Below are 27669 nucleotides of genomic sequence, written 5' to 3' on the forward strand. Positions count from 1 at the left end.
AGGCTAAGTAACTTGCCCAGGGTCACACAGCTAGCCAGAGGCAGACTTAAACCCAGGATACTCTGATTGCTCTCTGGCCTAGCATCAGATTCTGGTGGGTAGTTCATCCACCCAGCACACTGTCAGGGCATCACTGTTGAATCTAGGACAGACTGGTCCCTCTCCCCTGGGCTTTAGGACCTCTCTAGGGTGATGGCTGGCAAGTCCTGGAGGGCGATTATAGCTCCCAGCAGGGAGGCAAGTCTTCCCCCTGGGCTTTGCCTGGTGTTCGCAGCAGGCGGAGTTGGCTCCTCTGGGAATTTCACAATCTGTTAAGCTGTTTGTGCCAGACGAGGAATCTGGACGCTTCTTCATCCAAATGAGAATGAAAATCCATGAAAACATCCAGATGTGCATTTTACCCCTTCTTGAATTAGAAGCCACCCAGATGTGTAAAGAGAGGTGCACAGGAGGTTGGCCAGGCCTGAGTGTGGCTCCCTTGCGTGTGTGAGGTCACCACTGCAGCAGTCGGTACAGTGGCAGCAGCCCTGGCTTCCCTTCCAGGCTCCTCACTGCAGAGTCAGCAGAGTGTTTAGTGGCAGGCTCGACAGCGGCCATTGTCTCTTCTACTTGGGAAAATCACTTAACTTAAAAAAAATTATATTGAAATAGACATATAGAAAAGTGCACAAATTGTGTCAGCTTAATGAATGATCACAAAGAGGACGTCCCTATGTGATCAATCACTGTCCAGATCAAGAAATATACCCTTAGTGGCATCCTGAAGACCCCCTTGTCCCCACCCACCTCTTTCCTGTTTCACTCTCTACACCTTTCGTCTGCCCAAAGGTAACCATTATTCCAAATTTAACACCACATAACTTCGTGAGTCTCATTCTCCTCATCTCTAAATAGGTTACTGCCAACCTTAGACGTTGCTGTGGGTCTCAAGAACAATCTGTGAAAAATAACTTTTGGGGTATGACTATTGATGGGCATATGAGCCACGTCAACAAGTGGGACACCTCTCAGAAAAAGACCAAATACACCTTTATCACCCAGGAAGAGCGGCCAGAGGTTCACAACAATGTTTCCAGCTGTCTTCCTCAAAAAATGGCAGGGATTCCTGAGAAAATGCCCTGCTGCCCTTTGCAGTGGTTTCAACGTGTGCACATACTGATTGGAAATGAGAAGGGGCCAGATGCTGTCCACTTTGTGGATCTGATTGGTTACATCACTGCTCACTCCCTGGGGAGGTGGGACAGTTCAGGGCTGGTCTCTGAGGCAGAGCTGGGGCCTCCCTTCTGTCTAGCAGGAGCTGTAGGAGATGGGTGAAAAAGTGGGAACAGAGAAAGAGCACAGGGGAGGCCTCTAGAAGTTCTCTATGGCTGTGGGCAATGCTCCCAGAAGTTGGTGGTACTTTATTTCACCCAACAAAAACAGTCCTAATTACAGGCCCGTGAATCTCACCATTCCTAATTACAGGGCTGACAAGTGGGAGGGAAAATGAAAGGAAGACAGCGTCGTGAGCTGGTGGCACTGTTGGGCTCCTACAACAGCAGAAACCTCTTGCCTGGGCTTGCCCAGGCCGGCTTTACACAGGCCCCCGATCAGGCCTGGAACCCACAGCCTTGAAATAAGTGTAGGGCTGGCTAGGCCAGCACAAGCCCTTGCTCATTAGTTCAGGTCTGCAGGTTGGATCCCCATGTGGGCCAGTTAGCTTTGCCCGTTGTCAGCGACCCAGAGCTTAACCAGCTGTTTTGGCAGCCAGCAGGGATGGGAGACAGGCAGAAGAGGGTGGACTCACTGGTGAAAATTCAGTGCCCCTTGTCCCATGGCCTATTGGTGACTGTATTGTGGGCCAGAGATTTTATCAATAAAGGGTGCATTTGGGTTAGAAATGAGCATATCGGCCAGGCGCAGTGGCTTATGCCTGTAATCCCAGCACTTTGGGAGACCGAGTCGGGTGATCACCTGAGGTCAGGAGTTCACGACCAGTCTGGCCAACATGGTGAAACCCCATCTCTACTAAAAATACAAAAAAATTAGCCAGGTATGGTGGCGTGTGCCTGTAATCCCAGCTACTCAGGAGGCTGAGGCAGGGGAATTGCTTGACCCCAGGAGGTGGAGGTTTCAGTGAGCCAAGATTGCACCACTGTGCTCCAGCCTGGGCACCAGAGCGAGACTCCATCTCAAAAAAAAAAAAGAAAAAGAAAAAGAAAGAGAAGAAATGAGCATATCTTCCTGAAAACTCAGATAGGATTCAATTTCTTTTCTTGATTCGACATGTAAATTGTTGGTCAATCTTCAGAAAGTCAGGTGTGATGGTGATGGTAGTAGTGATGTGAGGAAGTGAAGCTCAGGCCTCTCTGGGCTTTGCCACATACCATAATCTGCCCGGACCTAAGCTCTCAGTTCCCTTTCTCTTTCACACCTCAACTATATAAACACTGACATCTGTAATGCATATTAGTTTTTTAATCATGGGATTTCTTTTCACTCCCTTCAATACCTACATTGAATTTTCTGAAACAATAATTTTAAAAAATAAATAAAATTGAAGTGAATCCTTTAAATTGCAACAAAATAATAAAAGCTGACACTTCTGGAACATTCCCTATGTTTCAGGCACTGTTCTAAGTGCTTTTTGTGTGTGCATTAATTTAACCTCCCCAACATACCTACAAAGTATGTAATATTACTAACCCCATTTCCCAGATGAGGAAACTGAGGTACAAAGAGGTTAAGTAACTGGCCTAAGATTATGCAGTTAGTAAGTGGCTGAGCTGGCCCTAGAGGGTGTACCCTTAGTCAAAACATTCTACTACAAAATCGTTTCCTCAATTGAGAGCCAAGGATAAAGAATAATGTTAACTGAGCTCCTCTTTCTTGGATTTGTCTATTCATTCATTGAATCATGACTTCATTCAACAAATATTTATGTAGTGCCTGGCACATGGCAGGTTCTGGACACTGGAGATGTATGATGACTAAGGCAGACAAAGGTCACTCCCTCCTGAAGATGGCACTCTAGATAATCAACAGGTAAACTGGTAAATAAACAAGACAATTTCAGGTCATGATTTCTGCTGTGAAGAAAATAAAGCAGTATAATGAGCCAGAGTGTCTCGAGGAGAGGGGCCCATTAAATGGGCAAGTAGGGAAGGCTGCATTGATGGCATGGTGCTTGAGCTGAGGTCAGAACGGTGAGAAGCCAGCCGGGTTATGGCCAGGGCAGAGCATATGTGGAGGGGAAAGAGTAAACTCCAAGACCCCAAGGTGGGAAGTGAACTTGTCATGTTCAGAAATCAGGATGGGGGTTAGTTTAGCATGACTAGCTAGACTGTGGTGAATGGGCTGCCGTATCACCAATGCCTGGTGGGCCACGGTAAGGAGTTGGGACTTTATTGTCTATGAACTTTGAAGTCTCTCGGTTCTTTTCCTAGGGTCCACATACACCCATGGTCTGAGGATAGCATTGAGAGTCCACAAAACTAGAAAGGAAGAATTGGCCAGGCGCAGTGGCTCACACCTGTAATCCCAGCACTTTGGGAGGCCCAGGCGGGCAGATCACTTGAGGTCAGGAGTTCGAGACCAGCCTCACCAACATGGCAAAACCCCATCTCTACTAAAAATACAGAAATTAGCCGGGTGTGGTGGTGCATGCCTGTAGTCCCAGCTACTCGGGAGGCTGAGGCAGGAGAACAGCTTGAACCTGAGAGGCAGAGGTTGCAGTGAACCCACATCACATCACTGCCCTCCAGCCTGGGTGACAGAGTGAGACTCTGTCTCAAAAAAAAAAAAAAAAAAGAAAGGAAAAATTAACATCTATATATTTTTCTAAGTTCAAACAGAAATGTAATATTTCCTTCAATTATGAATGCGGTCAACAAAGCTTCATGGTATTAACCACACCTGTGACTTTGTCACCAATTGTATTAATTTAGTGTTGCTGTTAGACACACTTCCAGCTCTTGTTATGTAAAGAGGCACAGATACCACTGTAGCACAAAAAGTATACACGTATTTTGATAACTGAATTTCTATGTAGTCATTTTAAAATATTTTAAAATAAGAGGTTAACAGGTATCAGCAGACTGTTAAAGAGGTCCATGGCATAAAAAAGATTAAGAAGGCGGGCCAGGCACGGTGGCTCATGCCTGTAATCCTAGCACTTTGGGAGGCCGAGGCAGGTGGATCACCTGAGATCAGGAGTGTGAGAGACCAGCCTGGCCAACGTGGTGAAACCCTGTTTCTACTAAACATACAAAAATTAGCCGGGCATGGTGGTGCACAACTGTAATCCCAGCTACTCGGGAGGCTGAGGCAGGAGAATGGCTGGAACCTGGGAGGTGGAGCTTCAGTGAGCCGAGATCGCACCAGTGCACTCCAGCCTGGGAGACAGAGCAAGACTCCGTCTCAAAAAAAAAAAAAAAAAAAAAAAAAGCTAGAAGGCAACACCGAGAAGAATGGCATCATCTGCTTTAACTTTCCCAAAGATCCCTCTGGCTGCAATGGGAAGAGGGGATTGTAAGAAGCAGGACCTCACGTGAGCTCTGTTTATACATGGAGTTGGATTTAACCCTCACCACAATCATAAGAAGTATACATTATTTTGCCTATTTTAGAGATGAGGAAACTGAAGCTCAGATTTCTGGTAATTGCTCAGCTGGTGAATGGCAGAGTCGGGATTCAAACACGCATCTGCCTGACCCCAAAAAGCAAGAGGATTCGTGGGCCAGTGAACGGAAGCCTGTAACAAGAGGGTCAAGGGTAAATAGTATCTGCTTGGCCTCTTGAGTCAGCTTGGACCTCTGTGCCACGTAATTTCACCTGCAAATGAACTGCCAGCCCCTTCTTTCCTTAGCGCTGGTTCTTTCCTAAAATCTGCCCTCCGTAGGCCAATAACACAGCCCTGTGCTGAGCCAACTAAATATTTCATGGGGACTTTAATTTAACTCTAAAGAAATTCATCCAGCCCCGAGAGTAAGCTGTAACCTCGAGAAATAGCACCAGGGAGCACTTGGACCTGCGGATGACATTGCCACTTTCCCAGGAATGCTCCGCTGGGCCTCTGCCTCTTCAAGCTGTGGATAGGCCCGGCCCAGTGAGCAGGGATGATTTCTACAAACATGGGCTCGCATTGGTTAGCAAAGACGTGTGTGTGTGTGTTGGCACAGGTGAACAATTGGGCGCTATTTACTGTTCCTTTATTCCCTGATCTTTGTTCCTATATCCTGGTTCTGAAAGAAGGGAGAAGTGGTGGGGTTGGCATCCAGTCTCCCCAGTGGACAAGGACACCAAATATTTTGCAGGTGCCATGGGACCCCTAAGAGTTTCTCTTTGTCTCCAGCCCGCGGCGGGTGGCGTGGGCAGACAGCCTGACTCATGTGGCAGGAGAGCAGATGTGTGCGTTCTCAGGCATGTGACGCTGAAGTCTAAGGGATGAGCCCTGCGGATGCTCGCGTGGGCCAGGATTGGGAGTGAGCCTCCCTGGCTCCTTCTGATCCCATTGCCCTGCAGCTCGGTGACCCCAGTGAGTCCTGGCAAGTTCCCTGGGCATCTCAATAGGTGCGGGTGGGAGGGAGAAAGCTGCCCGCAGGTAAATTGATCAAAAGACAGGAAGTGAGCAGATAATCTAATTTGAAATGGGCTGAGATACAGATGTTATTCTGCTCAAATGCACAGCACAAAAGGACTGGGGCCTGGGGAGAATTTGGAAGCAGCTCCGTGGAGCCAGTCTTCTGGCCTCTGGCTCAGCCTGGGCCTGTCATCTGCATTCCTTCCCGGGCTGTAATTAACACCCCTCCGCTGACAGCTGCTTTAAGCCTGATTGGAGCATGGGGCCCTTCCTCTTCTGGTTGGGCGTCCTTCGTGACGCTGTCCAAGGTGTTAGAGGGAACCGGGTCTGGGGCGGGGCAAGGGGAGAAGGGCGCCCTCTAGTGGGGAACCTACGGCTTCAAGTCTTCCTTAGGTTGGAGGATGTCTGATCGCATCCACAGCATGACCTGAACCTGGTTCTAATGTTCCAGCCTCCTGACAAAAATCCCTCCTGCATACAGGCATCTGTCAGAAATCAGACTGCTTCAGCTGCCAGCAAGAAGGGGCTCGAGGGCAGGCCACGTTTAGGGGGATCCCCTCCTTACCCAGGCTGTTGGCTGCACTGGCTCTTCACTAGGGACTGATTGTGTGCCCTCTTGGGGAAAGTCACTGTGAACAGTGCAGTAGTAAGAAAGCCAAGCGCACAGTCCTGAGAATGTGTACATGGGGGTCTGAAGCTAGCTTTCTTCATGTCCTAGCTGTGTGTATTTGAGCAAATTATGAACCTCTCTGGGTCTCAGCGTGTTTGTCTCCAAAACAGGGCTAATGGCAATTTTGAAATGTTTATATTAAGTTTTTTCAAAGATTTGATCCCTGCTTCAAGAAGTTTATCTAATGTGGAGATAAGATATGCACACAAATGTAAACAGCAGTCATAGAGCTAACATTTATTGTGAGTTATCTGTGTCAGGCCTAAGCTTTGTGTAGGTTGCTCATTTAATTCCCATAGAAGCTCCATGGAGGTGGGAACTGTCATTATCCCTACTTTATTGATGAAAAAACTGAGGCACAGAGAAGTTAAGGTCATGCAGCTCATAGGCGGCAGAGTTGGAGTGTGAGTCCAGGCCTCCTGTGCTAATACAAGGAAATTTATAGTATATGCCACGGTGGGTGGCACAAGCATCACCTTCTCTCTTTGGCAACAGAGAAGGGAGGGCTTATGCCTGGGAAGATGATCAGAGAAGGTTTTATGAGGATGGTAAACTTTGAATAGACCTTGAAGAGTAGGTGGAGTTGATGTTTGGACTTTTGATGTGGAGTAAATATAACTGCAGAAAAGTACAAGGTGTGTTGAGAGCCAGCTGAGCTGGCCTGGCTGCAGGGGAGGGGCAGTGTCTGGGAGAGGAGTGATGGAGATGGGGCTGAACTTGCAGGAGTAGGCAGACCATGAGGGCCAGACTCCCACATGCTGGACTGCAGAGGAATGGGAGTCGTGAATAATTCCTTAAAGACGGAGGACAGGTATAGTTGTTGTGGTGCATAAGTGAGTTTTGCTAGAAATACTGAGCACCTGCTTTATTCCAGGTAATGTGTTTTGTGCATTACATATATTATTTCCTTCGTCCTCATAACATCTCTGAATTGACAATTATTATCTCCACTTTACAGATAAGAAAAACGAACTGGGAGAGGATATCACACCTATCTAAGGTCACACTGTTAGTAACTGGCAGGGCTAGGACTTGAACCCAGTTTGGCTTGGTGCCAGTGACCCAGGCAATGTAGTCACAGGTCAGAGCAGGTGGAGGGAAGCAGAGTTATGTCTTTGACCTTGGCCTTATTAGGAGGGCCCCTGCAGGGACTGGAGAGAATGGCAGGCTAGGAGGCTTGGCAACACAAGGATAGGCACCCCTTGGTTATTGTACCATGGAGGTCATGCTGACCTTGGCTGGAGTGACATTGGCGGAGTGATGGGGTGGAGACCAGATTGCCTGGAGTGTGGTGATATACATGGCAAGGGAGTGAGGAGAAAAGTGCAGAGGGCCCTTTCTTGCCTCCCTTCAATCTTTTTCTTCACTAGAGCCGATTGAATGTGCTGCAGATTCAGCATGCAGATTCTGAAGCCAAATTACGTGGGTTTGAATCCTGGCTCTGCCACTTACTTGCTGTGCAACCTTGGGCAAGTTACTTGACCTCTCTGTGCCTCAGTTTTCTCATCTGTTAAATAAGGATAATAATAGTAACCTATCTCATAGAGGTTTTATGGATACTGAGTGAAGTAACATGTAAAGGACTTAGTGCAGTGCCTGACACATAGGAAGAGATATGTGTTAGCTGTATTGATATTACAAGTCCAATACTGTAGGACATTCACTGTAGAAAATACTTCAGGACCTTCTGATTGCTGTCTGGGGCATTGCATCCTCTGCTACCTGCCTGCCTCTCCAGCCTCATCTTACAGCATGCTCCTGGCCCTGTGTGTTCTAGCCACTCTGGCCTTCCCACAGCCCCTGAAAAGCACCAGGCTCCCTCCTGTGTCGGGGCCTTGACACATGCTATACCTTCTGTGGGAATACTCACCCAGGCCTTCTCACTGGTCCCTCCTGTTCAGGCAGCTGAGTCTCATCTGGGGAAAGCTCCTGTGGACCTTCCAGGCTCTGCCCAAGCCCTGTTCCACCTTCTCATGGTGCCATATATAACCCCCCTATAAACACAGCACACGTGCAATTTTACTTTTTTTTTTTTTTTTTTTTACAATCTGATACTTGTTTGCCTCCTCTATTGGCCTGTAAATTTTTTGCTGTCAGAGACTGTGCCTGTATTTGTTCACCATAGTATCCCAGCACCTTGCACACTGCCTGGTGCAGGGCAGAGAGTCAGTGGAGAGCTGCGAGGGTACACTGAGCATTAGAGAGGAGGAAACAGGCGGGGAGGGGGCATTGGGCTCTGCAGGCAGCCCCTGCCCACCCTGAAATCCCCTAGTGAGATCAGTAGCCCCATGTTACCCTCGGCCCATATCCTCATCCAGAGCCAAATGTGCATTATCCCTCCCAGGAAAGCCAGGCTTGCTAGGCACAGAGCTGCTTCCTATCTGTGTGTTTACAGATAACGCCAGCCTCATTTTCACAGCCTCAGGCCTGGCCTTGCTTGGAATTCCATAAGCCTTTTCAATATACAGGGGATCTCCAGAGACAATTACCTTGGAATGAAGGTTTCCAGGAATGCTTATTCTGGGTAGTGTTTTCTCATCCCAACTGTAGCCTCCCAAAGCTTTCTGGAGTTAAGTAACACAATTACAGAGTTAAATGACATTGAAGAATGGGAGGCACTCTGTAGCCCCAGCAGCAGGTGAAACGAGACGTGGAGGCCTGACTTGTAAAGCTGTAGAAAGCTGCTGGCCTGGAGAGGGGGCGGGGCAGCTGGCCTCCTCAAGGGCAGAAAGCTGGGGTGAGGGGCTGCACTGTAAAAAGATCAGAGAAGAAAGATCTGGAAGCTGATCGGAGATAGGAGAGAGGATCTGAAAGAGGATTCAGAGGGAGCTGGAGAGGCCATTTAATTCATTCTCCTGAAAGGAGAATCATGTTTGGAGGAAGGGACTGGGGAGAATGACTGGCTTTCCAAGCTAGGTACTGGATTTTTCCCAGAGTTTTCCAAAGGACTGGACAGCATGAGGTCTGGGAGGCCTGGACCCTACATAGGTCCACATAGACAGACGGTCACACCAGAGAAGCACATTGTGTCAACACAGCTGTGCGTGTGCTCCAGGTCACCCGGGAAAGGCCGCAGGGGGCAGAGTGGGGGACGCGGGACCAGTTAGGGCTGCACATACACAGAACAGGCCTGCCTGCCTCCAAACATGCCCACAATTCATCATAAGGTCTCCCTAAGCCCTTGCTAAGATGATCCTCTTTGTCAAGTTCAGCAGCAGCAGCAGCATTGTCATCCCAACAGCAAACACTTACTGGACACTTACTTCGAACCAGGCCCCATGCTCAGCATTTACAGACATGGCCTGATTCATCTTCTCAACAATTCTAGGAGCTAGGTACTCTTATTATCCCTGCCTTATAGATAAGCAAACTGAGGCTTAGAAAAAGTTGAATAAATGACTTGCCCAAGGTCATACAACAGGTAAGTGAGTGCAAGTCCAGGTAGTTCTAGGCCACACTGAAGACTAAGTTCAGTTACCCCCTCTACTGCCTTAATAGCCCCTTATTGATATGGCAGTGCTCTACAGTGTTATGATTTATAAGGCTCTTCCATAACCATCATCTCTCTTGACTCTCACATAATATTGATAGGCAGGTATTGCCCCATTCTACAGTGGAGAAAAATGAGCCCCAGAGAAGGGAAGTGAGTTGCACATGGACATTTGGACGGCAAGGAGCAGAGGCATTGGCAGGTCTCCTGACCCATCCCGTCCTCCCCATTAGCATGGCTGTGTGTAAGGGAGGGCAGCCAGGCCAGGTGGAGGAGGCAGGCCTGAGGCTGCAAGAGGTCATAGCCGGGCGCGGTGGCTCACGCCTGCAATCCCAGCACTTTGGGAGGCCAAGGCAGGTGGATCACGAGGTCAGGAGATCGAGACCATCCTGGCTAACATGGTGAAACCCCATCTCTACTAAAAATATAAAAAATTAGCCGGGCGTGGTGGCGGGCGCCTGTAGTCCCAGCTACTCAGCAGGCTGAGGCAGGAGAATGGCGTGAACCCGGGAGGCGGAGGTTGCAGTGAGCTGAGACCGCGCCATTGCCCTCCAGCCTGGGCGACAGAGTGAGACTTCGTAAAAAAAAAAAAAAAAAAAAAAAAAGGCCGGGCCCGGTGGCTCATGCCTGTAATCCCAGCACTTTGGGAGGCCGAGGCGAGTGGATCACAAGGTCAGGAGATCAAGACCATCCTGGCTAACATGGTGAAACCCCGTCTCTACTAAAAAAAAATACAAAAAAGTTAGCTGGGCATGGTGGGGGGCACCTGTAGTCCCAGCTACTCGGGAGGCTGAGGCAGAAGAATGGTATGAACCCGGGAGGCGGAGCTGGCAGCGAGCTGAGATCGCGCCACTGCACTCCAGCCTGGGCGACAGAGCGAGACTCTGTCTCAAAAAAAAAAAAAAAAAAAAGAGTGCTAGGGCACTGCTGAGTGGGAGGGAGAGAATTTTGCCCAAAAGGGGGCAGCAGCTGTCTGAAAAAGAAGGGAGGGAGATGGGAAGGCTTTGCTGGCTTCGGATGGTCCCAGATCTGGTACTGCCATTAGACCACTCCTCATGCCATTCTCAGGAAGCCCAGAGTGGGAGCAGCGGGCCCAGACAGATGCAGACCACAGCCTTATTGTGAAAGCTCATCTTCCTCCCAGCCAGGCTCATGTCCCAGGAGAAGAGCACTGGCCACACCAAGCCTTCAGGCTTTGACAGAAATGGTGGCAGCTGCATGGCCCCTATTAATCTCCAGAAGGCCAAAGAGAGTATGTTTTGGAAGTCACCTCCAGGCTGGCTCCTGCCTGCCCTCCCTCCCCTTGTAAACTCTACAAACATCCAGGAGATAAAAGAGGGGATCTCTCAGAGGCAGAACACAAAGCTCTTCAAAGAACACTTTCAGTCAAAAATAGGGAGAGGAGAGAGGTCTTTCTCTCAGAGGGAATGTATTTATATACCCCTGTGCGGGCACACATCCGCTCCATGCCACAGCCGGGCACATGGGATGCGTGGAGCACTCTCTGCTTCCCTTCACCAGTCCTTTTCTTTCTCCGGAGACCTACCCTATGGCTCTAATGGTCCCAGCTTTTTCTGGTTTTCCATCCCCCCTGCGTTACGATTTTAGACCTGCCTTCCCCAGATGGCCCCTTCCTGAATTTCTTTCCCTAAAATCAAATGTCCCTGCTAGCTGCTGCTCTTCACTGATTAGTCTGGTCATCAGTTTCTTCCTCAGAGCATTCAATACTGCTGACCGCCATCATCCACTTAAACAAAGTGGGGACCACTCATACAAGTTCTGCCTCTTCTAGTCAGGCACATTAAAGCAGGGGATTTGACAGCTGGAAAGGAGCTTAGAGAGCCTCTGCTTGAACCCTTTCATTTTATAGTTGAGGACACTATTCCAGATGGTGGAATAATTTGCCTAAGGTCGTGATGAGGTTGTGGCCCACAAGTGACAAGAGTCAGGGCTTCTTTTTGGTTTAAAATGTTAAAACTTTGGGAGGCCAAGGCAGGTGGACCACCTGAGGTCAGGAGTTAGAGACCAGCCTGGCCAACATGGTGAAACCCTGTCTCTACTAAAAATACAAAATTAGCCGGGTGTGGTGGTGCACACCTGTATTCCCAGCTACTTGGGAGGCTGAGACAGGAGAATCACTTGAATGTGGGAGGTGGAGGTTGCAATGAGCCAAGATCGCACCAATGCACTGCAGCCTGGGCAAGACAGAGCGAGGCTCTCTCTCAAAAAAATAAAAATAATAAATAAATAAATAAATATTGTATTTACTTTGAAGCATTCAGAGTGTCAACCAAACAGCTGCAACCTTTTTGTTGTTGCAATTACAGAGTGGTACTCAGTTAACAGAACGACAGTTATCGTGTGTAAGCTTCATTAAAGATGAATAAGCCACCACCCCCATACATAACTAATTTGTGCTGTGCACCAAGAACCTGCTTTAAATGTTTGTGCCAACTTACAGCCCCATACTGTGCCAGGCAAGGTTAGTGGCCATTAAAAATACCACCAAGACAGGGTTATCTAAAGACACATTCAGTAGTGTGTTAACTATACAAAAAAAAGACACTGTACAGTTAAAAAACAAATCCTACATAGCCTTACATTTTACTTATTTTCTTTAAAAGGAATGGGTTGTGTATGGGGGGGTGGGTGTTAAATGCTTGATATACAAGAAAAAATGCTCTAGAACCAACTTCGTCATCATCATCCTCGTCTTCATCTTCTTCATCTTCCTCCTCCTCCTCCTCTTCATCTTCCTTGTTTTCCGCCTCTTCCTTTTTTTCCTTGCTTTTTTCAGCCCCGATAACTTGCTTTTCTGCTGCATCGGACTTTCTTTTAGCTCAGTTTGCAGCAATATCCTTTGGCATTTTTCCTCCAGCTTCACAGCCCTCTTTTCATATGGCTGCTAGTCATCTGCAGCTGTGTTAGTCCACATCTTCCAGCTCCTCTGCAACATCACCAATGGACAGGCCAGGATGTTCTCCTTTGATTTGAGAGCAATACTCAGGAAAGAACAAGATGAAGGTCAAAGGAGGCCTCTTGGGGGCATTAGGATCTTTTAACTTTTTTTCTGTCTCCCCTTTAGGAGAGATACGGGTTTCATTTCTCTTTCATAACAGGCCTTTTCCACCTTTGCCCTGTCTGTAGATTTTCCCTTCTCTTTAGCAGACATGGCCTTCCAGCACTGAGTACTTCTGAGAAAACTTGGCAAAGCTGACTGAGACAGCTGAGTGCTGCTTCTCCTGCTCCTCCCAGCAAGTTTGCACAGACTGTGCACCTGATGAGATTTTGCTTCTCAGCTTCTTAGGGTCTTCTTTGCCTGTGTTTAGCTATTTGTTTTCAGCAAGGCACAGAGCTGCCCATTTCCCATCTGGTTCTCACTTGCCCTGGTGCCGTCTCGATGGAGCTCAGTGTACTTCAAGTGGCTGTGAAAGCAGGAGCAGTCACCAAAAGCCAGGTCTTCTGATGTCCTGTTCCCTGCTCTTTCCGCTTAAGAGCATGCCCACCCCTCCCTGGCCTGGCCCCCACCTGCCCCCCAGGAGGCAGAGGAGCAGAAGGGCTTGGATGAGTTGTCATCGTACATGCCCCTCAGCATTCTACATGCCCCTTAGCCTCCCACACCAGTGATTCCTGGGTGGAATCACAGTCCCAGCCCCTTATCTTACTAGTTTAGTTTCATGGCACATTATCTCTTCATCTGAAGGCTGCTTTATAGCATAATGTCTTTTTGTTTTGTTTTGTTTTTAAGATGGAGTCTCTCTCTGTTGCCCAGGCTGGAGTGCGGTGGCAGGATCTCAGCTCACTGCAACCTCCATCTCCCGGGTTCAAGTGATTCTCCTGTCTCAGCCTCCCGAGTAGCTGGGACTACAGACGTGCACCACCGCACCCAGCTAATTTTTGTATTTTTAGTAGAGACAGAGTTTCACCGTGTTGGCCAGGCTGGTCTCGAACTCCTGACCTCAGGTGATCCACCCAGCTCAGCCTCCCGAAGTGCTGGGATTATAGGCATGAGCCACTGCGCCCAGCCATAATGTCTTTTTGACTAGGTAAAATAACGAATGCACATGTGATTGGAATAATCTGATCCCATATGATTGTTGCTGATACCCCAGTGCGTTCCAGCTAAAGTAGGTAATTACTCCTCTATATTGAGAATATAATATTAAATGCAAGAAATGACCGCCACAAACCTTTCATGGCTTCTTTCAGCTTGTCACTGCCCTTTCCTGTCTCCTTCCCTGCCTCCCTTACCCCAGCGTCCTCTTGACCAGGGACAAAGGAAAGAAAGACTGGGGCTGGCGGGAATGTGCCAGCAATGTACGCATGAAGCCGGTTCCCTGTTTGTAGGGAAGTGTCAGTGAGTGAATAGACAGAAATGCCCTGTCCAAACGTGGGGCACAAGCTCTCCCTCGGCATGTGGTCATTCTCCCTGTGCCCAGGGAAGAACCCTGGTAGTGAGCTGCTGCCCATCTGCAGATGTGTCTCCATAGGGACATGTGGAATTGTTTTGGCATAATGTCACAGTTGGCCAACTTTTATCGACTTGTGAAATGATTTCCAAATTTTAATCCAAAGTTTGCCCTTTGGGAGGAAAGCAGGGTGTGAGGAAAATAAACTTGGGGATAGAGTTGTTGACTTGGTTAATTGATTTGGTTAAAGAACCAGAGAAAGGAATGGATGCTACGTTTACCTCGTGCCCATTTCATCACTTTTAATTTTTCTAATCTTGCCATCTTTCCTCCAGTTTCTTCATTCCAGCCCATTTAACTCTTGTTTCCTCCCCTCAAGTTTCAGGTAGGGCTTGGCTACCAATTTGGTTCATTTCTGTTGCCTGACACCTGTGCTCAAAAGCTGAATTCAAATCAGTGCCTCTGTTGTGGAGGGGCTGAAGGCTCTGAACGGCCCAAGCAATTGTCTAAAGAGTCCCCCAAATGAAGGCGCTAACAATCCTCTAATCAAACCTAACTTTGAACGCAAGTGTCGATTCACTTGCTAGCAGTCATCAGCACTGTCTTGGAGAAATACAGAATGGATTATTCACATTTTCTATTTTTTTAGTGAAAATCCCCTTCATCTGCACCCTAGTTGCTTTTTAAGGACGACCTCACCGTATAAGGCTCCGAGTTTGTTAAGCTGTGCTGGATCGTGTGACTGCTTTTGGTTAAGCTGTGCTGGATCGTGTGACTGCTTTTTGTTAAGCTCTGCTGGATCATGTGACTGCTTTATGGGGTGGAACCTGAATTGGTGATGGAGGATTGTGGTTGAGGTGGAGAAGAAACTGACCTTTGCCAACGGATTTATCCTTCCTGTACACAAATCATAATTCCTTGTGTGTAAAATGAGGGCCAGCACATCTGTCTCCCCACTTTCTTTGCAATGTTTGTACGTAGTCATTCAGAACTGATTAGCCTGTTTGTAGATTGTTGGGCCACACTTCACTTTTCTTATTTCATCTTTTGCATCAACTGATCAACCAGCATTAGAAAATGTATATCGTTATAGGCTAGTCTGAGATACAGTGCCCAGGTCATAAAAACATGGCTCTTAACAATTAGTACAGTATAAGTTAGAATCATCAGGGCAGCTTTTTACAAATATAGATTCCTGGGTCCTACCACTAGAAAGTCTGATCCAGGAAGTCTAGGATGAGACTCGGGAATTCACATTTTAATTGACCCAGCAGGTGATTCTGAGGTAGATGGCCCCATAGACAGCATTTTGAGAACCACCATAGAGGATTGCTGGGAAGGACCCAGGCACTCTCCTTGATTTATGGATGAGGTTAAGGAAGCCTAGAGAAGTGAAGTGACTAGTCCAGGTTGGTTAGTTGGTTGTTAGTTAGAGTAGAGCATGCATTAGAACTGAGCACCAGTTCTGGGCTTTTCCCACTGCCCCATGTGTAGGAGAGTAGACTAATAGGAAACAGACTTGCTTTCCACAGGATTGATTTAAATTAGATACAAGGAAAAACTTCCTGACATAGAAGAGTATTGAGGAAGTCTACAACATCTTTCCCAGAAGGCTTTAATTCAGGGCTAACTCTCATCAGATGTGGGCACTTGAGGTACAATTTGGAGGCAAGGGGAAAGGAAGGAAGCCTCTATTGAACAAATGCTGGTTGTTGTGCATTAAAGGGACCAGAGACTCTTCTTTGGGTCTGCTAATGACATCTGAAGTTTCACCTGGACAGCGACATAAGTGGCCAGTGATCCAGGAGGCCTGAATCCTAGCCAGCTGGGATGAGCTTTGTGATGTTGGGCCACTTGCTCAATTTCGTAGTCTCTGCTTCCTCACTGTGGGACAAATGGGGCTGCATTAAGGTTTTTCTGATTTCTGTGGTTCCACCATTTTTACTTTTCATTGTAGCCCCCTTCAGCAAAGCTTCTTACACACCATAAGCACTCAGTGGAGTTTTGTCAACTGAACAAAACAAACACTACTCAATATTGAGAATGGGCTGGGCGCAGTGGCTCATGCCTATAATCCCATCACTTTGGGAGGCCAGGGCGGGCAGATCACGGGGTCACGAGTTTGAGACCAGCCTGGCCAGCATGGTGAAGCCCTGTGTCTACTAAAATTACAAAAATAAGCCAGGCATGGTGGCCCACGCCTGTAGTCCCAGCTACTCGGGAAGCTGAGGCAGGAGAATCGCTTGAACTCAGGAGGCAGAGGTTGCAGTGAGCCGAGATGGTGCCACTGCACTCCAGCCTGGGTGACAGAGCGAGACCCTGTCTCCAGAAAAAAAAAAAAAAAAAAAAAATTATTGAGAATGCAGGAGCCCAATCTGCCAGTTTCCTCCTCCCGAGCCCCTACCCTGGGACACTTTGAGACTGTCTCTGAACAGTCTGGTAGTGATACCCCCTGTTTTTAAAATTATTTATGTATTTAAAGGGATCTAACAACAAGTGAACATGAGTTATAGCTTCAATATCCATGTACTTTTATGAGTGATCATTCAGATGTGTTGACTTACAGCCACTCCTCAAGCAAGAAGCCAGAACAGCATCACATCTCCAATAGCAGTGACGGTTGCTGGTCGCAAGTCTCTGTCCCTCGTCTCCTGTGGCCACCCCACTGACAGAGGCTGTCTCTGTTCCTTTCAGAAAGCAGATCTGGCTGTGGCAGGCCTCACCATTACAGCTGAACGGGAGAAGGTGATTGATTTCTCTAAGCCATTCATGACTCTGGGAATTAGCATTCTTTACCGCGTTCATATGGTAAGAGACTTATTTTATAAGCATTTATGTCATTAAAGTTATTTGCATGCAAACACTGAGTTATACGGGAATAATGAATGACTCACAGAAATATTTAGATTTCAAGACTTAAATGCAAATGTGCTGGGCTATTTTTTTCTCCTATCATCTGCACGAACTTGCAAACTGGAGGGATGGAAAAGTCATGCTTGTGGGCTTTCCAGTAAAAATTGCTTCTGCCTCTCTGAATAGCGATGACCAAGAATGGTCATTCAATACTTGGTGAATCCTGTGTTGGTGATTGGCCCCGTGGGTCACTTTGCTCCCTTGCCTGCAGCCAGTTAAGTCACCCTAGCATTTCTCAAGCACATTGCGAACTTCCAAGCCTGTGTTCACTTCTAGTGTTGCATCTGGCGAGGCAATGTAGATTCCTTCTCTCTCGATGATCTGTCCTGGAGAATAAATAGTAGATAATTTAATGTCATTTATACCTGGCCTGCCCTTTTCTGCATTCCATGCCCCCATCAGAAAGACTCCTCTGGCTAGGTAGGCCAGGGTGAGTGTCACAGTGAGTTTGTGAGAACACACCAATAGGCAGCAGAGTACAGACACGACCTTCAAGTATACTGGCCGGTGGGAAGAGCAGAGGAAGAGTCACCCTGGCTGGGTCACATCCATCAATGAATAATCATTACAGTGCCAGCAAATAGCTGACTTTGCTAGTTTATCTTGCGGGACCAGAAGAGCCTTCCTTTCCTCTTGTCAGCTGAACTGGCTCTAAGTGCAGAGCATCATACAGATTTGCCCAATACACTAGTCATTTTCGGTGCCCATGATTCAGCTGCCATGGTATGCTCCAGAACAGAGCCTGTACCTCGAGGCTGCCCAACAGGGTAGAGACCAAGAGATCACCCAACATGCCTGCTGAAGAAGTGACCCCTTGCCAGTCCCCACATCCCAGCTCTAGAGAAAGGGGGATCATCCACCTTTGCAGCTCCAGCCTATGCTCCCAACCCTGTGATGGGGGTTGTTGTTAAGGGTTGAATTATATATGTTTGGTTAGAACCAAAATATATGTTGAAGTTCTAACCTCTAGGACCTGTGAATGTGACCTCATTTGGAAGTAGGGTCTTTGCAGATGTACTCAAGTGAAGATGTGGCCATGCTAGATTAGGCTGGACCCTAATCCAATGTCTGGCATCCTTATAAAAAGAAGGGAATTTGAACACAGACACATAGAGGAGAATGCCATGGGAATTCGAAGGCAGAGATTGGAGTGATGCATTTACAAGCCAAGGAACACCAAGTATTGCTAGCAACCACCGAAAGCTAGAGGAGACAAGGAAGGATCCTCCTAGAGTCTGCGGAGAGAGCCTGGCCCCACCAATACCTTGATGTGGCCTTCCAGCCTCCAGAACTATGACATGATAAATTTCTGTTGTTTTAAGCCACCAGTTGTGGTACTTTTTTATGGCAGTCCTGGGAGATGAATAGAGCTGTGTCATTCTTATTTTAGAAATGAGGAAACTAAGTTGTAATCAGTTTAAAAACATGGGCAAGGCCACATGCTCCTAAGTGAAAGAACAGGGTTCAAACCCAGGAATGATGTGTTTGAAGCCTGTGCTTTTTCCAGGACAGCAGCCTGCCACCCTCCCGTGTGTGGTCTTTGAATCACTTGCGTAGGGCACTTTTGTGCACCCTTTTTCTCATTTGGTCCTCAAGATGGTTCTTTGGGGGAAAGAGGGCAGTTATGATAATTTATTATTTCATATTTTATTCATAAATTATTTCATAATTTATTCCATATCTATTAATTTCCCAGTTTATAGATATGGAAACTGAAGTCATGCTTGGAGCTAGTTCAGGGCTGAGCCTGGAACCCAGGCCCCTTAACTCCAGGAGGGTGTCTTGCCATCGTTACATCTGTTGGTACTCACTAGGCAGTCTTCCAGCCAACACCATTTCTGGAGCTCCCCTCCCCCACATTGACCCCTGGAGTCGGGGGACATCCAAAAGAAATGGAGGCAGACAGCCTTTGTCCAAACTACCCTGCTGTGGCCTGCGGTAGCCACTCAACTAGGCTCTGGCCTTGATGTCTAGATTCCTGGAGGGAACTAAAGCCCTCATGGTGACTCAGTGGCCCATCAGGAACCAGATGGCAGAAGGCACCTGACCCCCCAAGTGTTTTTGCCACCAGGAAACACTGCTAGGCTGCCCTCCCCACCTAGGGCACCACTGTCCTGAATACCAACTCTGGCCAGAAAGAAACCACAATTCACCAATCCTCTGGACATCCCAAATTGGATTGTTGACTAAATGTTTTCTACCACCTGAAAACCTGTATGAGTTTCCCTGCATTCATTTCTGGGATGTCAACTTTTCTGTGTCAACTTGGCTAGGTTATGTTGCTTAGATGCCTGGTCAGATACTAGTCAGGTGTTGCGGTGAAGGTATTTGTAGACAGGATTAACATCTACAATGAATTGACTTCGTAAAGGAGAGTACTCTTGATAACGTGGGTGGGCCTCATCCAATCAGTTGAAGGACATAAGAGCAAAACCTGAGGTTTCGTGAAGAAGGAATTCTGCCTTAAGTCTGTCACACAGAAATTCTGCCTGAGTTTCTAGCCTGCCTGCCTTATGGACTTATTAGCCCCCACAATCCTGTGAGCCAATTTCTTACAATAACTTTCCCTGTCTCTCCCAATATCTCTATCTCTGTCGCTCTCTCCATACACACACACACACACACACACACACACACACACACCTGACTGTTGGGTGAGGATTCCTCTCCTCTTCTGGCCTCCACACTGCAGTGCCAGGATGCCACGTGGCTGCCTAGACCTGATTGATGACAGGGGGCCAAGCAAGAAATGAGTGCTGGGATGAACAGCTTACACTAAGCAGAACTGACAGTTTCTACATTTATTCAACAAATATTTATTGAGTGCATTCTGTGTGTGAGACACCATGCTTAGGAAGTACCAAAAAGTCAGCTGAGGGGAGAACAATCCCAAATTGACTAACCCAGGGGAGACGTGGTTAGAATAAGTCTGAGATGAACGTTGTTATGTCTGAAACAGAGGAGGCCTTAGGAAGATCTGCTGTGGCTAAAGGATGAACTGGTAGAGTCCACCCCAAGAGCCCAATTCTAAACTTAAATAGAGACTCTATCTCTAATATCATAGTGTTAAGGTAATGAAATTAAATACTGGGTGTTTGTTGTTTTGCAATTTTTCTCTAATTGTTATCTGTGAGCAAAAATATGGGTAATTTAATCACATTTATGATCTATAAGGATCGAGAATGTCTATGTTAGTTCTATGTTTATGAGGTCACCTGACTGATGAGTTATTGTTACCAAAAAGTGAGCATCTGGTGGCAATCAAACCTGTGTGTGAATATAAAAATAATTAACTTAGAGCGCCTAGTTAAGAATTATTGCTAAAGCCTCCAAAATAATAAGTAGTGGCAAGTATGTCTCTGAAGTCTAAAGAAATAATTTGTGACTTTCCAGCTATCTAAGATTATCTAGGCATTTTCATGAACACAGATCATCAACAGTTGATTGTGGGATATTTACCTTCTTCCAAACACTGGGTATAATCTCTGTTTCTGTTCAGGCATCCTTAGGACCAAAATAAGAATGTTTTGCTCTTTTTACCACCTACTCCCTGTTACTCACAGGCTGGCTGAGGAGTCTGGCTTTGGCATTTGTTACTGTTTTTCCATCTTGCTTTTTAAAAGTCTCTCTCTCTCTGTCTCTCTCTCTCCCCCCACCCCCATCCCACCCTCCTTCCCTCCCTTCTCTCTGTCTTTCTTTCTCTCTCTTTTTCTCTTTCTCTTTCTTTCTCACCCAACTTAAATGTCCATGGTCCTTTTCTATTCTTATTCTACCAACTCTCCCTGGATAATCTCACTCCCTCCCAAATCTGTGAATCTAACCCTGGCTGCTCCCCCGAGTTCCAGTAGTGTAATTCTGACACATTTCTTCACATCTCCATCTGGACGTCTCACAGGCACCCCAAAAACTGTGTCACAAACTGAATTCCATGTGTTTCTGACTCACACTTATGCCTCCTTCCCTGTGCCCAATATCAGGTAATGGAATTTCCATCCAGTAACCTGAGCCATCCTTAAGTTTTCTTACCTTACACATTCTATTGGTCATCTCACCTCCCAAAGAGTTCTCAAATATACTGTGTATCCCCACTTGTGCCTTGGTTCAGGCCTTCCTAATCTCTGCTGCCATTCCTGCAGCCTGTATCCTCCTTTAGGGCAAGGCATTTCTTGTCCATTACTGGATCCCCATCAAAAGGCCACAGTCATTATAAGCATTCACTAAGAAACAGCAGGGTGAGAACCATGGACTCTGGACCCAGACTGTCTGGGTTTATTCCCAGCTTTTACAGTTATTAGATGCATGTCACATACATCTCACCTTCTTCATTTGTAAAAATGGGTTGTCATGCAAAATTAAATGAGAATACATATGTAATACCCTTATAGCAGTGCCTGACATATACACAATAAAGTGTTAGCTGTTATACTCCACAAATGTATATTAATTGTTCCTTCATAATCTATTTGCAGCCTGGGTGTTGGTTTAAAAAAAAAAGACAAATGTAATCATATCAACCTCCTCCTTGAAATCATTCACCAGCTGCCCATCACTCACAAAAAAAAAGTTCAATTTTCCTACATCCAGGTCTTTGCCTGCAGGCACCTTTGCCCCTTGCTGCTCACTGCTCTTTTGTCAGGTCAGCCCCTTCCTGCCTCCTCATCTAGGTTCATGCTCATCTACCTGCCTCTCAGCCAGCTAACGAACTCTTTCCTGGCTTTCAATACCCAGCTCAAATGGCACTTGCTCTTCCACACAGCTCCCCTAGATGGAGCTGCTTGCCGTCTGCCTATACATCCATTACAACACTTTTAGGTTGTGTTACACTATTCTTTGTTTATCTATCTCTCCCTTTGTATCCGCCAATGGGAGATACATTAAGGCAAAGGTACCCTCTTGTCAGACCATAGATTTTTATGATGCGATTTTTGGTATGGAAAATGTGGTCATCCTCAACATGCAGTATTTACTTGACAGGAAGAAAGGAGGGCAGGCCATAAATCCAGTGATCCTGTGGGCAGTGAATGCTGTGCTTTCCTTTGTGCTCCTGATTGGTCAGTACTGAGCCCCAGGAACCTGAGATTATATTAGGCAACCCTATAGGGCCAGTATTCCAGGCAGCAGGACAAGTGACCAAATATTTTTTTTTTACCTTCTGGCCTTTACCCCTGTAGGTCTTGAGAACAAAAAGAAGTGGGATGCAGATGTTTCAGGCAGCCTAGATGCAGCCTCTGGCTCAGGTCTGGCTGTAGCTGCCTCCTGAACTCACTGCTGTCTCTCTCTCTCTCAATGCCTGCATATTCCACACACAACATAGCATCCACCTGAGAAGGTATCAGAATCCGTGGCTAGGGCCAGATGGGCTTCTAGGCTATACATAGATGGTCCAGCCTTTAGCCTTTGTTGTCCCCTGATACTTCAAGGATGGGAGCCAAGTGGCACAACATCTGAAGTTCAAGACTCTTGGTTTCCCTGGCACATCAGCTCATCTCCTTGTAATGATAAGTTTAGTATTTGGTATGGCAGTATAATTTCAAGGACATTTTGCAGTCAAGGGTTTTATGGTATTGATGCATACTTTGAGCTCTCAAATATCTGTGTGAATGGAGGGGAAAAGAACATGACAAACCAAAACCATTTCTATTTGACGTTGGAGTATATCATGTAGTTTTCTGTCTCTTTTTTTCTGCAGCAGCAATTTACCTAATGATGTTTTGCTCAGATTAATATTAAAGTGAGTTTGTATTCCTCAAAGCACACCCTGACTATTATAGCAAGGCATCATCAGACTATGCCAGAAGCCAACCTGGGATTAAGTGTTTGGCCCATAGAACCCCCACATGAATAAATTTCATCTAAACAGTTCATTGTTGCTGGGTGCAGTGGCGCACGCCTGTAATCCCAGCCACTTTGGAGGCTGAGGCAGGAGTATCACCAGAGTTCGAGGCTGTAGTGAGCTATGACTGCACTGCAGCTTAGGCAACAGAGCAACACCCCATCTCTTAAAAAATTAAATAAGTTAAAATAAAAACTCAGTATTGACATCTTCAAGGAGATTGGGTATATGTGTAAGATGGTGGTTTGTTGACTCACGTCTCCTAATTTATAAAGCACTTCCATGTACAGTCTCTGGTTTAATGGAACAGTGCCCTGAAGCAGGTAGTATGATTCTCATTTTACAGGACAAAATTCTGAAACTCTGTGAGCCCAGTCAGTGCAGAGGAAAGAGGAAAGGCAACACAATGTTGCAGGGGGCATTGAAACCAGGTTTTTGGTCTCCAAATCTCCATACACGTCCAACTACCTGTCTTTACGGTATCATAGGTGTATTTCTTTCAGTGTCAACGCTATGCTTATATGATCTTTCAAGATCCTTTCCCATCTGAGGATACTATCTCTGATCCCAGAGAGGGTCCCAAGCCAGCTAGAACACCCGAGACTCACTGGAAAATGTGAGCTTACCATTTTCCCTCCATACCAACTTGTTCTACCTTTGGTTAACAAATGGGAAAGTTTTATACTCTGTCATTTTTCTCTTCTTAACTCTTAGCTAGAGTCTTCTTTCTCAAGAAAAAGAAAAATCAGACAGTGTTTAAAAAGTAAGGGAGAAATAGGCTGGGCGCAGTGGCTCATGCCTGTAATCCCAGCATTTTGGGAGGCCGAGGCAGGCGGATTATGAGGTCAAGTGTTCGAGACCAGCCTGACCAACATGGTGAAACCCCATCTCTACTAAAAATACAAAAATTAGCTGGGCATGGTGGCACACGCCTGTAATCCCAACTACTCAGGAGGCTGAGACAGGAGAATCATTTGAACCCGGGAGGTGGAGTTTGTAGTGAGCTGAGATTGCAACATTGCACTCTAGCCTGGGCAACAGAGCAAGACTCTGTCTCAAAAAAAAAAAAAGTGAGGGAGAAATAAATGCTGACATTAAATTAATGCATGACATTGCTGGGTATATTACCCGCTTTTCAAGAAGGTCTGTTTCGTTTCAGAAAGACTGTCTAGGAAAATGGAGAACACTGCTAAGTAAACCAGTGAATCATTTCTAATACTGCTTAATACTCTGTTCTAAGAAAATGGAAAATGAATAGAGTTCTGTTCCTTAAAGCTAAGTAACATGATAGCCCATATAATGGAAATATGGATCCCTGAATGTATAATATTAATATTGGTTATTTATTGAGTGCCTCTCTCTGAAGAAGCTCAAGGTGTGTTAACATTATTTTAGTAATTCTCACGGCCCCTCTTCGTGTGGATTAAGGTGCTCCGTTTATGGTGCTCCTTTCTATGGGAGAAGACAGTGGCACCCAGAGAAGTTGAGTGGCTTGCCTAGCACCACCACTCAGCAAGTCCAGGTCAATGCCAGGATTAGAATGTAGGTCTCCTCACACCAGATTTTCAGCCAGTAAGTGAAAATAGATACACTAGCATATGAGTTCTATGGGCAACAGACCCATCTGGGTGCTTTACATGGATAGGAATTAATTACTTACTTCTTTTTTCCTCTTGGAGTCAGAGGTGGAAAGTGCATGCTAAACCAAAATATCAGCGGACAATCCATTGCAGACACACTGAGGGAGGCAATCCATGGGATCCTGCTGAGGGACAGGAAGAAATCACCTCCTCCTGCCTCTCCCAGAAGGAGTCTTGGAGACACTGCGTTCTCTTACCTCTTCAGCCCTGGACAGTGTGTGATTGACCATTGGGCACTGCTGGGAGTTGACTGTATCACAAGCAACCTTTCTATAAATTGCCATTTAGTTCTAAAGACTGTAAAAATGCACATGAAGAACACTTTATCCTTGGCTATGCTGGGAGGGGATGGAGTTTCAGGAAAGAAGAGAGCTCATATCATGCATTTGTGTAGGGAAATGGTGACTAAGCTACAGAGCCCTAACACAGATCCAAGAGAACCCACCACGTGTCTGGTCCACTCTGTCAATGACTTCTTTGGGAAGGCTGAGGTGGGATTGAGTTCTAAAGGTTGGAATCACTGGCTTTTAAGAGTCCTCCTTCCAGAAGAAAGCCTGGTATTGCCCTAAGTGCTTCTCTGGAGAGCCCTGGAAGAACTCTCATGATGCATATATTACAGCCGTAGAAACTCCAGGAGTTCTGAAAAGTGGCTGTAGCCAGATAGCATTCTTCCCCAAAGCATCTTTAACATGTATCACCATAAGAGAGAAAGTATAGTATTTCTTGTCCATTGAGGAAGGCATTAGTATAAAAGGAAGTTCCCACCTTTGTAACACACCATCTCCCCACTCCCCCTTCGTTCACGGCTACCATTAGACAGAAGGGGAGCGAACATACATACAGCTCTATGAGTTAACTCACCGAGTTCCCAAAACAACCCCATGAGGTAGGTTTTATTATTTCCTCCATGTTATACAGGAGGAAACAGAGACCTAGAGGTTACCCAACTTACCCAGGATTGCGTGTCTTGTAAATGGTGGGGCCAGAATTCAATCTTGGGCAGTCTGGCTCCAGAGTCTGGGTTTTATTCACTACCTGTCCTGACTGCCTGGCTCTGGTGTCCCCATGAATCTGGCTTCAGACTCTGGGAAAGCAATTGCATTCTTCCGAGAATGTCATTTCTTCCAGTATATATAGAGTGAAGTATCAATGAGTCAACAGATTGTTTTTAAGGATAAGAGGAACTTTGGGCATGAAAGGGGGGTTTAATGCCACTTCATAACTCCATGGACAGCCCCACTACTATCATGCAAAGGACCTACACACACCAGGATTGTGGTCAGTTGATGACCAGCCCTTTGCATCTCTCCCTCCGTCAAAGAGCATCAGGGATGCTGATTGATGGTCAGTCTGATGCACAGTCCAAATGTCAAGGGAGCTAATTCTAATTTTGCTGCCATCTAATTTTCAATTTCATCCACAGAGCTTGACCTGTCTTCAACATTTGGGGCATAGACTATATATAACCACCTATCTACTTCCAACGTGATTGTATTCACTAGAAGGAACTGGCCCAACTCACAATCAACAGAGACATGTATAAATCAATACAAATGCCTATAAATACAGCAGAGTCACAATAAATGGTGATGGGTATAAATAAATAGTGTTTAAGAGTACTCTAAGAGGGTGTGTAGGTTGAGAGTTTGCTGGCACTGGGGAGAAGGCGTGGGATTAATTAGGGAATTTATTGGAGTAAATAAAGATGCAAAGATGAAAAGGAGAGGAAGATGCAGTACAGCTGCCATTTGAATGAAGGAGAGTGTGGCATGCCTATGGCACAGCTTGATGAATGAGCACCAGAGAAACTGAAGCCATCACCAATGATTTGAGCGAGGCAACCTCCCTGGGTCCCAGTTCTTCCATCTGTCAGTATGGAAAATTGGGTATTGAAATCAAGAGAACATAGTGAAGCACTTTTAGTTCTTCAAAAGAAAGGCATCACCGTCATACCTCCTTTGGGCTAAGGAAAATCAATTATTTGGAAGAAATGCCTATGGCATATGACACCTGATTTGCCCCAAGCGCCAGTAACTCACGTGTCTTTTGGGAAGAAAGTGATCTAAACCATCCACATAGAAAAAAATGGTAGGCAGCATGGATTTAGCTTAAGCCAAGGCTGTATAAGCCCAGACCCAAATCTCAAACGACTGCCCATTCCTTGCTCTTCTGGTTGGCGTCAGTCAGTCACAAGTAGAATCAGATGTTGCCTTGCCAACAGGACTGATATGTTTCTGGGGGAGCTTTGTTTATGTCATGGTTTTTGTTTGTGTGATGTTCTCTGTTTTATAACTTTGGTCTCTAGGAATTTTTCCCACAGCCGTGCATCATTCCTTATCACCCATAACCAAATATGGCAGCTTTAAATAGTGCTGTCATTTTCTTCAATTTCACTTGTTGTGATATAATCAGGTATAGATTTCTGACATTGAGCATCTAATGGGGTTTCAGATTCAGAAAGCAACAGTAATAGATTTTTCAGTTGAGAGACAGATTGAAATGGTCATAAGTGACAGGGCATGTGGAATTCATGCACATTTGCTCAGAGAAACTTGGGAGTCAAAAAAAACCCCAGGAGTGGACCACACTAGTGATTTCTATTGTGGTAGGCATATAGGCATGATCGGCTCCTTTACTGCTTCCGGGCTCTGTATATGGATTCTACCCTGTCTTTGTCTTCCTGTGTCTGCCTCTGGCTCTTAGGATGATGAAGGAAACACAGCCAAGCCGTGATGGACACAGGAATGATTAACTGGGGACTTGGATTCTGCTGCTCTGGAGTCCTTTGCCTTCTGTTAGAGGATTTATGTAATGATGGGATGAGCCAAGCTCAGATGATCTCCTCATTCTTCTCCTCTTCCCTTCCCTAAGTTATTGGGTTTTGTCCCCCAGATTTTTCATTTTTCCAGTAATACCTGAGTGTTGTATGCAGACTGAGCATGGATCCACAGTGGGTCAGAGAACTTGCAATTGGTATCAAAGGGCAGTTCCATGGTCTGAGCCAATACTGTGAAAGAAAAGCAGTTTCAGATAGACCACATGAGAGGTCACCGTCATGCTGCTGAAAGGCCACAGTGCCCAAGAACAACTTCCCTTTTTGGCAGAGGATGAGTATTTACGTCCTCTCCGTGCACCCTCCAAAGAGGAAAGTAAA

The 27669-nt window shown here is 46.3% G+C and overlaps 1 protein-coding gene and 1 long non-coding RNA gene across 14 annotated transcripts in view; one reads left to right on the forward strand and one right to left on the reverse strand.

Moving 5' to 3' along the window:
- GRIK4 (glutamate ionotropic receptor kainate type subunit 4) overlaps positions 1-27669 on the forward strand; it is a 472259-nt gene that overhangs the window by 409039 nt on the left and 35551 nt on the right. For all 12 annotated transcript variants that reach the window (XM_054525265.2, XM_024255906.3, XM_054525260.2 and 9 more), the window contains one exon: positions 16824-16937. In XM_054525265.2, coding sequence (XP_054381240.1) covers positions 16824-16937 — 114 coding nt within the window. The remainder of the gene's footprint in view (positions 1-16823; positions 16938-27669) is intronic.
- LOC129048801 (uncharacterized) lies at positions 15729-26857 on the reverse strand. 2 transcript variants are annotated; one of them, XR_008511458.1, is made up of 6 exons: positions 26555-26857; positions 24536-24640; positions 19686-19762; positions 17024-17368; positions 16694-16860; positions 15729-16013 (listed from the first exon to the last, which is right to left on the reverse strand). It is a non-coding gene; the product is annotated as an uncharacterized LOC129048801 (long non-coding RNA). The 2 variants fall into 2 exon arrangements; XR_008511457.1 differs by having other exon boundaries at positions 16694-17368.

This window comes from Pongo abelii, chromosome 9 (genome assembly GCF_028885655.2).
Source record: "Pongo abelii isolate AG06213 chromosome 9, NHGRI_mPonAbe1-v2.0_pri, whole genome shotgun sequence".
Taxonomy (NCBI): Eukaryota; Metazoa; Chordata; class Mammalia; order Primates; family Hominidae; genus Pongo; species Pongo abelii.